This window comes from Micropterus dolomieu, linkage group LG22 (genome assembly GCF_021292245.1).
Source record: "Micropterus dolomieu isolate WLL.071019.BEF.003 ecotype Adirondacks linkage group LG22, ASM2129224v1, whole genome shotgun sequence".
Taxonomy (NCBI): Eukaryota; Metazoa; Chordata; class Actinopteri; order Centrarchiformes; family Centrarchidae; genus Micropterus; species Micropterus dolomieu.
Window position 1 is genome coordinate 2,740,633 of NC_060171.1, and position 11,205 is coordinate 2,751,837.

At 49.5% G+C, this 11,205-nt stretch overlaps 2 protein-coding genes across 5 annotated transcripts in view; both read left to right on the plus strand.

The window, feature by feature from the left end:
- gpia (glucose-6-phosphate isomerase a) overlaps nt 1–7,563 on the plus strand; it is a 10,089-nt gene extending 2,526 nt beyond the window's left edge. The window contains exons 3-19 of one of the 4 annotated variants that reach the window (XM_046036672.1): nt 2,792–2,860; nt 3,667–3,786; nt 3,868–3,951; nt 4,100–4,246; nt 4,328–4,399; nt 4,513–4,557; nt 4,682–4,735; nt 5,005–5,065; nt 5,209–5,252; nt 5,404–5,556; nt 5,644–5,773; nt 5,887–5,963; nt 6,516–6,644; nt 6,722–6,797; nt 6,920–6,986; nt 7,068–7,235; nt 7,362–7,563. In XM_046036672.1, the coding sequence (XP_045892628.1) occupies nt 2,792–2,860; nt 3,667–3,786; nt 3,868–3,951; nt 4,100–4,246; nt 4,328–4,399; nt 4,513–4,557; nt 4,682–4,735; nt 5,005–5,065; nt 5,209–5,252; nt 5,404–5,556; nt 5,644–5,773; nt 5,887–5,963; nt 6,516–6,644; nt 6,722–6,797; nt 6,920–6,986; nt 7,068–7,191 (1,452 nt within the window). In that variant the 3' untranslated portion in view covers nt 7,192–7,235; nt 7,362–7,563. Of the gene's footprint in view, nt 1–1,447; nt 1,601–2,791; nt 2,861–3,666; nt 3,787–3,867; nt 3,952–4,099; nt 4,247–4,327; nt 4,400–4,512; nt 4,558–4,681; nt 4,736–5,004; nt 5,066–5,208; nt 5,253–5,403; nt 5,557–5,643; nt 5,774–5,886; nt 5,964–6,515; nt 6,645–6,721; nt 6,798–6,919; nt 6,987–7,067; nt 7,336–7,361 lie in introns of those variants that run through there. The other 3 variants (XM_046036673.1, XM_046036674.1, XM_046036671.1) reach the window with 3 other exon arrangements.
- Nucleotides 7,564–9,089: 1,526 nt separating this feature from the next.
- The window catches only part of pclaf (PCNA clamp associated factor), a 2,651-nt gene continuing 535 nt past the window's right edge, over nt 9,090–11,205 (plus strand). Inside the window, exons 1-3 of the mRNA XM_046036675.1 lie at nt 9,090–9,248; nt 10,123–10,209; nt 10,316–10,496. Of these exons, the coding sequence (XP_045892631.1) occupies nt 9,203–9,248; nt 10,123–10,209; nt 10,316–10,496 (314 nt within the window). The 5' untranslated portion in view covers nt 9,090–9,202. The remainder of the gene's footprint in view (nt 9,249–10,122; nt 10,210–10,315; nt 10,497–11,205) is intronic.

An 11,205-nucleotide genomic window follows, 5' to 3' on the forward strand; every position in this document is an offset into this window, starting at 1 on the left:
CCAGCCAGCCTGTTGGGCCTCCGGGCAGCTCAGCTGGATCCGTACAGGTGGGTTTCTGACACCGTCGCACGAGGCTGAACGATCCGCGGAACGCGTCCAATTCTCGGCGTGTTTCCCTCCGAACATCCGGGAGCTTCTCCGGTGCTCCTGAGAGAGACAAGGTCATCGGTTCACGTCCTGACCGGAACCGTCCCCAGCTGTGCTTCTGTAATATTCACACCCGCTCTCACCTGTCTTCTCATACCAGGTGCCGGACCTGGTTTAAAGCGAGCCGCTGGGCCTCGGATCGGCCGGGAATCAAACCAGCGGGCTAACGTTAGCAGGCGCGCTAATGTCACAGCATCCATTATCGGACACACTGCAGCCGGGCTGAACGCGTTTCCTCCTTTGAACATTTTAAATGTTTAATAAAGTCACCGACTGACCGGGGACCGTCCGTGCGCGTCACCTGCCGTCCGTGCGCGTCACCTGCTCGTGTTTAACATGATAAATGTTTGATAAATCGCTGCTAAAGCTAAAAGCTCTTATAATGGCCGACACTGAAGAAGGAAGAGACCTGTAAGTTCTTTAAAACCAGACAAGCGTTCCTCTCCTGTTCTCCGTGTCCGGTCTTTCAGGTGAGCCTGGGTCTCCGCTGCAGCACCGGGACCGTCCCTCCTCCTCCGGGTCGGTGTCTACGTGCGCTGCGGCGCATCTTCCCCGGATCAGCTGCCAGACAGGAACCACTGTGGTGTACAAGTACTACTAAAAGTACTGCAGTATCCATGTAGATACTCTAGTAAACATAAAAATACTGCTGCGATGTTTTAATTAACTGGCAGATATTCCAGTTTCTGATCAGAAGCCTCGTGCTCTCTGCGACCAGTAGGATTACGTCATCAGGTTACTGCGTGTTTATCAGTAGGTGAGCCAATCAGAGCAGAGGACACCGACTTAATCACCAACGGTTAGAGTAATCGGTTGATCATCAGTCGTCGTCTGATGATAAACTGATGTTTTACACTTTGGGACATTTTGATGATTCAACGCTTCAGCTGCTCCATCATCAGTGACTCTGCAGATCTGCTGGACCGCCGCGACCTGCTCTAACCTGCAGTGAGGCCACGCCACATGTCCGCTTTGCTTAATAAAGTACTTTAAATAATTAATCAACTTTCAAAATAGGTGTTGATGAACAGGACGACTTGATTTGTGAACCGTGTCCGCTGCCTTGTCTGAAGTTGTCTTCGTGTGCTGAATGATTGGATTTGAGCCCTGCAGCCGCCGCCGGTTTAGTTCCAGTGGATTTATAACTGACTGATTTTAGTAATAAAGATAATTTTGTATAAGAGATCAGAGAATTGACCGACTGTCTAACATCTAATTTATATGAAAAGCAGCACATTTATTAATGACAGAACCTGCTGATTGGTTGATGATTGGTTGGCTGGTTGATGATTGGTTGGCTGGGCCGTAGTGGCTCTGAAGCAGGAAGCTGCACAGTGAGGGTGAATGTTTGTGTGTCGACAGCACGACTCTGCAGACGGACGATGGAGAGATCCTGCTGGACTACTCCAAGAACCTCATCAACCAGGATGTGCTCGCCATGCTGCTCGCCATGGTAACTCACACACACACACCTGTAACACGCACACTGTGCAGGGGCCGCCAGGTGTGGCCGTGGTAACAGGTGAGCTCAGAGGAGGTTTCTGCTTCAACTGACAGATCAGAGCCAATCAGGAAGCCAAATGTGAGCGTCATCGTTTCCACCTGTTGTCACCGTCGCGCGCCGCCCCGGAGTCTAAAACCAGCAGCCCTTTTCAGACTTTGTATAAATCCTTTTGAATCACTTTAATGAACCTCACAAAGATATTTAATGGGTTTTAAACACTCCTTGGAGCGTCTGCAGTTTAGCACGCCGTCTGAGGCGCAGGAGGAATGATGTCATGTTAAAACTCCAGATGCAGGAAGCAGCAGCAGCTTTTATGTGTCGGCTTTAAGTGTTAATGAGTTAGAACAAGCTTATATTCAAAACAGTGAATTAAAACTCCTTTAATATTTATTGATTCACCATCTAGACTCCAAGGAAACATTATTATTATTATTATTATTATTATTATTATTATTATTAAAAACGCCTGCAGCCAGAACTGCTGGCGCTTCTTTAAAAGCAGCCAGTTAACTGAAGGTTCAGGATGTTTTTCAGCTGATTCACAGAGCAACAAACTTTTCTCCGGTCGAGAGTGTGAATCAGTCCCGGGACCCGTCTTCTCCTGAACCTTAGTAAGCTGGAAGCAGACGATGACCCGCCTTTAGAAAGAAAACAAACAAAACAGGTGGACAGACCGGCTCAGATTCCTGATTGACCAGGAACCAAATCACTGTATTATTTTCCACTTCCTGTAATGAAGCTGCTGCTCGTTCCTGCTGCAGCGCTCGTGACATGTGGGGAAATCCTCCTTGTTGTTTCTGTAAGGTCGCCCCGCGTTGGGAAATCTGCCGCAACCGTTCTTTTTGTTCCGATTTCTAAAAGCGAGACCGCAGTTTGAGTCACTCTGAGACGCTTGACAAATAGTGTTGCTCAAAGATCCAGTGCAGCAGGAAGCTTTCGACACTTCAGAAACGATAAGTCGTATCTCGGCTCAGAGCCTTTGTCCCGTTGGCGTCTGTGGGAATGTTGTAACGGGGAGAACAAAACTTCCTCCTCAGGCTGCAGCAGAGTTTCTAAAGAATCGAGCTTTTGTCACCTTCACTCTGTTGTAACGATGCGTTCAGGGCCGCCGTGTAAACTCTGCTTTTGTGATGTTTGCAGGCCAAGTCGAGGGGCGTGGAGGAGGCCAGAGAGAAGATGTTCACCGGAGAGAAAATCAACTTCACTGAGGTACGGAGCGCCGCCTAGAGGCTCAAATGCTGCTCAGCGTCACGTCCCAGGATCCTTCACTGTCAGGTCGCCCGACACGCTGCTGGTGTGTTGGCGGTTTCATCCGCATGCGGCTCAGATCTCATCTGAGCTGCTGTCAGAATAAGATTAACACATTTGTAATGAACATTATGTTTGAAACAAAGTGCTGCAGGGAAATATGAAAATTAAAGACGGATAAGAGACGGAGAGACGCTGCTGACACAAACGCACCTGAAGCGTCGTGTCGCTCTGCAGCTGCCGGATGAGGAAACAAGCTGCTGTCGCAACATCAGCTTCAGATCCGTTCTGCTGAAATCCGTTTCACAACCGAGGCGGCGCGACGAGTCGACCTGAGGACGTTTCATCAGGCCGCTGGTGAAACGGGCAGCAGCCTCCTCAGCGACTCAAATCGTCAGCTGATCTCTTTCTGATTTAGTAGATTATAAAATGTCCTGAGGAATGATCAGAGTCTCGCTTTAGAATCGCTGAAAGTCAGGAGAGAAGCGGCGGGATGGAGGGGGAGGAGCCCTTCGTGTCGCAGTCAGGAGGAACTGTAGCACCACAATCAGGTCAAACACCTGCAGGACACACGGCGTCCCATCAGCCCCGGCTGTAGCGCACATAACACCTGCTAAACATTCAGCTGGGACGCAGCGCTGCAGCTGTGTGGTCACATGACAACATTATAAATGTGATTCTGTCCACGTGAGAACAGCTGATTTCTGATTGGGTGTTAACGGCGTGCCGAGTTTGACCCGAATGTGTGTTTTTGTGTGTGCGTGCAGGGACGCGCCGTGCTCCACGTGGCGCTGCGTAACCGCTCCAACACGCCCATCCTGGTGGACGGCGCAGACGTGATGCCGGACGTCAACCGGGTGCTGGACAAGATGAAGGCCTTCTGTCACGTACGTGTGTGTGTGTTTGGCGTCTGTCTGCGCCATGTGAGGCGAGAAGGTGGTGACCTTGTTGTGTGCTGCCGTTCACAGAGGGTTCGAAGCGGCGAGTGGAAAGGCTTCAGCGGAAAAAGCATCACGGACGTCGTGAACATCGGCATCGGGGGCTCGGACCTGGTGAGTGGCGCCCGGACTCTGAGGCTGTCTGTCCAGAATCGAGCTGATCTGTTAAATTAATCAGATTGATCAATAATGAGCTGTTAGTCGCAGCCCTGCGACGTGACGCGTTCAGGGACATTAAGCTCTGTGGTCGTGTTGCGTTCAGGGTCCCCTGATGGTGACGGAGGCCCTGAAGCCGTACTCCGCCGGTGGACCCAACGTTTGGTTCGTCTCCAACATCGACGGGACTCACATGGCCAAAACCCTCGCTCAGCTCAACGCCGAGACCACGCTGTTCATCATCGCCTCCAAGGTGAGCGCACGCACGCACGCACGCACACACCAGCCACCTGAAACATGTTCCTGCTGGACTCACTTTGTGTCCCTCTTTCAGACCTTCACCACCCAGGAGACCATCACCAACGCAGAGTCTGCCAGGGACTGGTTCCTCCAGACGGCCAATGATGTGAGTCTCCTTGTTCCCTGACAGCCAATAGGATCAGTAGTCTGATCTGAGAGTGAAGATCTAACATGTGCTGCTGCAGAGCTCACAGCTCCTCTTCCCCTTCGTCTCCACAGAAATCTGCAGTGGCCAAACATTTCGTGGCGCTGTCCACCAACGCCGTAAGTGACTAATTTAAAGTCTCTGATCTAACGGCAGCACAAAGGAAGACGGCGCTGCTGTCTGTTTCTTCTTCACGGTGACACGTGTGTCGTTCTGACAGTAACTCTCTCTCCCCCCCCGCAGGCCAAAGTGAAGGATTTTGGCATCGACACGGCGAACATGTTTGAGTTCTGGGACGTAAGTAAAGTGTGTGTAATGTTGACGATGAGCAGAAGGTTTCAGCTGTGACCTGTTCGCTGTCAGGCGGGACGTTCAAAGCCCGTCGGACACTTCAGTGTTTTCTTTGTTGCTAAAGTCAGAATCAGTTATATTTGCCAGATCTGTGTTCACATACGAGGAATCTGAGTGTTCGTTAGAGAACAACGACAGCACGCACGCACCCAGCTGGACTCTTTATGTTGACGCTCTGCTCTGATTGGTGTGATGTCATGTCTGCTCCTTCTCAGTGGGTCGGCGGCCGTTACTCCCTGTGGTCCGCCATCGGCCTGTCCATCGCCCTGCACGTAGGTACGTCCTGACCTTTAACCTTTTCCTGTCTGCTGAGCTCAAACACGCCACGTTCGCACTCTGATGGCGGAGGCGCCGTCAAATGTACTGACCCCCGAAGCATTATGGGAACTGTGGTTTTCATTCGCTCTTCTGTCTTTCAGGCTTTGAGAACTTCGAGCAGCTTCTTGCGGGAGCTCACTGGATGGTAGGAGATTATTTATTGATAACATTTGATCAGCTGCTGCTTCCAGCGTTTCAGTCCGCGGATAAAACAAACCTCCCGTCCATGTTTCTCTAAACGCAGCAGAAACCCCGCCTCCTCTCTGACTCGGTCCTTTTCTGTCTCTGGTCTGCAGGACAATCATTTCCGCAGCGCCCCTCTGGACCAGAACGTGCCGGTCCTGCTGGCCCTGCTGGGCGTCTGGTACGTCAACTTCTTCCAGGCCGAGACGCACGCCATGCTGCCCTACGACCAGTACATGCACCGCTTCGCCGCCTACTTCCAGCAGGTTGGTGCAGAGAAGTGAAACGTGGCGCCGTGAGTTTGATCCCGCTGCGTTATAGTGGGTTGACTAATCTGTGTGTGTGGTCGCCAGGGCGACATGGAGTCCAACGGGAAGTACATCACCAAAGATGGCACCCGAGTCAACTACCACACCGGACCAATCGTGTGGGGCGAGCCGGGGACCAACGGGCAGCACGCCTTCTACCAGCTCATCCACCAAGGTAGGGCGCCATTTTCCCGCCTGCTGCTGATGTTTAGTTTTCTAGAATAACTTTTGTCTCGACTCAGAAAATAAGATGCGTTGATCTTAACTGACGTGTCGTTTCCTCCTCAGGAACTCGTATGATTCCCGCTGACTTCCTCATTCCCGCTCAGTCTCAGCATCCAATCAGAGACAACCTTCACCACAAGGTACTGCGTCACCTTTAGTCATTTTACCTTTTTTGAAAGATGCAGGTGATTCAGGACCAGCTGCTCGCCGCCGTCACGCTTCCTCAACGTGTTACCGGGGTGACGAGCAGCTGAACCTGGATCACGCTCCGACATCAGCTGGATTCAGGGCGCCACTTCCTCTTAAAGCATGAAGGCCCGCCGCTTTCTGACCACAAACGCTCTGCTGTGATGCGTTCACTGATCTTCATCGTTACCTCGTTTAGACAGGAAGTGACGCGTTTTATTCCAGCGTGATGACGGACTCATTTCCTGTCATCACATGACTCCTTTTTGTAAAACGGACGCTCGCTCAGGCGTCTCAGTTTAACGCCCCGGGTTCTCTTTGGCGCCGTGTTTGTACCTGCTGGGCTCCGCAGTGTCTGGTTAGACTTTCAAAGTAAAAGTAGGTGTGAAGCGTTGCAGTTGGGTTATGGCTTGTACGTCCGCTAATCTACGTAACTTAGGCAAACGCCGGCGTCCACGTCCGCCCGGACCACCTCCTGTCTGACTTCTCTCTCTGACGCTCTGCAGATCCTGGTGGCAAACTTCCTGGCTCAGACGGAAGCTCTGATGAAGGGAAAGACTTCAGACGAAGCTCGCGCAGAGCTGCAGGCCGCCGGCATGAAGGGGGACGCTCTGGAGAAGCTGCTGCCCCACAAAGTGAGTCTGTCCGTCTGACACGTTCGCACCTCTGACCTCTGTTCAGCGTCTGAGCTCTTCTCTCTGTCCGCCCGAAGGTCTTCGAAGGAAACAAGCCGAGCAACTCCGTCGTCTTCAAGAAGCTGAGCCCGTTCGTACTGGGAGCTCTGGTTGGTGAGTACCGGGAGTTCTGTGGGGCTCCTCTCAGCCACCAGGCGGCGCTGCTGCATCTGCCCCATCCAGGTTTCCTGCTGTGAGGTGTGACTGATCATGTGACTTCTCCTCCTGTGTTTCAGCCATGTATGAGCACAAGATCTTCGTGCAGGGCGTCATGTGGGACATCAACAGCTACGACCAGTGGGGGTGAGTTCACTGTCCGCTTCGCTCAGACACTCTGAGGTGACGCAGGCGTTCACTAACCACGTTACTGCTTCCTGCCCACAGCGTCGAGCTCGGGAAGCAGCTGGCGAAGAAGATCGAGCCGGAGCTGAAGGACGACTCGGAGGTCACTTCCCACGACTCGTCCACCAACGGCCTCATCAGCTTCCTGAAGAAGAACTTCGCCTGAGTCCCGCCCCCCCCCCATTGGCTGATATCTGATATTGTGTGTTGGTGTGTCCCCCCTGAGAACGAGCACTTTATGATCGTAGACGTGTCGAACAGGAAATGTTCCTGTAGTGTTACCAAAATAAAAGTCCTGCGTGTCACTGAAGCTGCTGCCGTCTGTTTCTTCTTCAGGGACGATGGAACGAAGCGGCACGCTGACTTCCTGTTGGTTCGTTCTGACAGTCGGAGCAGCTTTGCTCACACAGGAAGTCTGTTCGGTGTTTAACCACGAACAGCAGGTAGAAAACATCGGAAGGAAACGAAATGTGATAAAACAGTAATTCGAGACATGATTCTAATTCTTTGTCCATGAAATAAAGTTTCATCATCAGAATCAAAGAGCTTCATTATCAGCAGTATTACACACTTTTATTTTAGATGAGACCGAAACATTCTGTGGCTTAATGGTTTATTTAGAATTGCGTGTAAAAACGGGGAACATCTGACACGAAATGCTATTTGAAACTAATCAAAATAAATAACCGATAATAAATTAAATATTAGTCAAATTTTAATGAATGGGGAAAAAAAGTGGGAAGAAGGAAAAACTGTATTTAATCCTCAGATCACGTGTTGTTGCTGCTCAGTCCGATTAAAGATGGAGACGAACATTAAAAGATGAACAAATGACATCAATAAATTTAAATAGAATAAACAGATGCAAGTTCTAAAAGGAAAAACACAACAATAGGGCAGATTTTTATTATGTTACATGGAGAAAAAAATTTATATTTATGTAAATATGAAATTGACTAAATATAAAACGATAAATATCTGCAACGTGGCAGTGATGTGCAAAAAAATCTTGGATCAGAGTCAAACGGATGTGTTGGAGAAGCTGCAGGTGGATTTAAGTGCTTAATGATGAAACGTCTCTGGGTTTGGGATTTGACTCATTAACATGTTTCACTGACCAAAGGATGAATAGTTAAACGTTCTCTGCCCCGTGTGCATGCTGGGAAATGAACTTGCAGAGTAAAGCTGGGCTTTTAGCTCCCGGAGAAAATCTATAATGCATCAGCTCCACGTTATTGATCAGAACAGAAACACATGAAGTGAAAGTAGAATAAAAAAATAAGAGCAACATAAAGAGCAGCGTTAATCAGGTGTCACAGAGATTTGTTAAGTTTGATTTGTTTTATTTCTAACAACATTGTTAAAGAGATTTCTTTAAAAAGCTTCTCAGGTTTTACCGAACGAACCTAAAAACCTGACAGGACAGTTCGACATCAGCTGTTTCTGTGCCTTTATCTTAAAGTCTGGAGCAGACGCTTTACGTGCTCACGGATGGATCTTAATATGTCGAAGAATCAGCTGTTGTCCCGGGTTACGGCCAGTTAAAGATGAACAGGTGATGGTGATGACACAGTGGATAAGACACATACCTTTGGTGTTCAATTCCCCACTGTGTAACCGCCAATCATCATCCACCAATGTTGCTCCAGAGGCGTGCGACCTTTGACCTCTGGCGTACAACATATGTACGTCGCTAAATGAATGAAAGTAAATCTTGGGGATGTGCATGTGTTCACGTGTCCTCTTCAGTCTCTTCTTCAGCACACCTGAACCAAAAGAAGTATTTATTTGAATCTTTTAACAGCCTCCCTGTCTTTGATTCGTTGTAGACTCGGTAGATGTAGGACGTTGCTGCTGTAAGTCCATGTTTATGAATAAAGGTTGATTTCAACAGACTGACCGAAGCCCTCTGATTTAAAAATACGATGTCAACGTTGTTATTTTGCAGTTTGAAGATGTTTCAGTCCGCTCGGTGTGACCGCCTGCAGTTACACCGCTCCGCCTGCAGAGGGCGCCGCGATCGCTGCTGCTGATCGCTGCCGGAACAGAGGAGAAGAAGAAGAAATCTCCCGCCCCATCCGCCTTGCTTTTTAAACGGAGGCGGGAGGCTTCGCTTGTTCACTCGGTCCGTTCAGCTGGTGTTTAAACGACTTTTACCTTCACAGGTTTCTACCAACATGGTGAGGACTAAAGCCGACAGCGTCCCCGGGACCTACAGGAAAGGTACAGTAACACACCGCGGACATTTGTACTCTTTCCGCGGAGAGCAGCGAACGGGCGCGCGGAATGAGCTGTTTTTATCATGGAGTCTGGCGGGCGCTCGTTAACACTTAGCCAAACAAAGCGGACAGCGAGACAGAAGTGTTTTACCCGGAGACCTCTGAGACACACATGAAGTATAATTACTTACTAACCAAGGCATTAACGAGTTCGGGTTGTATTTGGTGAAATCCCGGACCAGTCCTCCAACAACGGCCTCCCGCCAACACCGAGGCTGGTTCGCTGGTTCCTGATCAGCCTGAGAGTTAATTTAAAGGCGATTTAAAGTTGTGTTAACATAGAAAGTCGTATTTCGATGTTAGTATTCTGATCCGCGGACGAGACGACATTTTACTTTGTTTTCTCTAAGGTAGTGTCGTGTCTGCAAACTGGCGCCAGTTTTGAGCGCCGCAGTGCGGCATTGTGCGGACGTCGCACCAAACCCCTTTTAAAAAGTTACGTAATTTAAAGTGTTCCTGCTTTTCCTTTACTTAACGTGTGTGACACGATATAAAATACAGTATTTTATTAACCAGCGGGCTCTTCTGGTTAATTCGGCTTACATTTGACCCGCCGTTCAGAACTCTAATAAATAAAAACAGGATAAACTTGATTCAGGAATTATTGCCTGGAAAGGAGCAATTTTAATATCAAGTTATTGCGACAGTTGATCCTCGCAGGCTCTGGAGCACGAGCTTTCTTAAAGCTCAGTAACTCACTGTTTGCTTTTTGTTCTGTCCCAGCTGTGCTCTGTTGATCCTTCCCTGGTGCAGAACCCAGCTCCTGATGTTTCTGGGTTCTGCCATTAGATCCTCAGTGTTTCTGATTATGTTTACAGCTGTTGCAGCTGCTGCACCCCGGAAGTCTCTGGGTTCCAGTTCGGCCAATTCCTCCTCGTCCTGCAGCAGCCAAGCGTCCACACCTGGTGAGTCACCTGACACCACAGCGGGTACCTGCACAGGGTGCATCACGTGATGGCGTACATACTGAGGTTGTGGCTTTTTTGTTTATTTTTTTTTTTTAATTCACAGCAAAGGGCAAGTACGCTGGTGGGAACCCGGTGTGTCCCCGTCCCACGCCGACCTGGCAGAAGGGCATCGGAGACTTCTTCGGTGGTCCGCCAAGGAAGCCTGAGAAGGAGAACCAGAGGCCTCTGGAAGTGGAGGACGACGAAGAGGCAGGCGGCAGCGGGATGTCCAAGGCCAGCAGAAAGTACGTTAGCTGGCCGCAACAGGCCGCGTTATGCATTTACTCATTTGGCAGACATTATGTGAAAGAGTCCTTACCGGTAGATGAACCGCAGCTCCTCCGGCTTTAGGTGAGATGTTACGGTAGTTTGGACCACCACGTGTCTAACTGCTGTTTAAATAACCAGCTGATGTCTCCGACACCAGGGTTCAATCCCCCACTGTGACACATCCACCAATGTGTCCCTGAGCAAGACACTTGACTCCTAGTTGCTCCAGAAGCGTGTGACCTCTGACACACACAGCAATTGTAAGTCGCTTCGCCTGAAAGCGTCAGCTGAATGAATGTAAATGATTTAAATCTTATGCACGAGGAAAATCCAGTAAAATCTTTTTTTTCCTCAGCAAGATAAAGATTTCAGTAGAAACATCAGGTGCTGATTCGTTTGTGATTCAAATGACTTAAGTCTCTTTTTTTAAATTTATTGAACTCTTATTATGGATAACTAATTATCATTAATTTAATTTCCCCGCTCTAAACTGGTTTAAAGCTCATGAATTCCCTTTTAAAGGCTCGACGCCACCCGCCTGTCTGAGAGGGCGTTGACCTTCAAGCGTCTCCCTCTGCAGGTGGATAATCATGAGGTCAGGGTTCTGAACTATCATTGCAGCTCATCAGGTCAACGTGCTGTAAAGTCCTGATGGTGTGTCTCTCCCCCCCCCCCCCCCCCCCG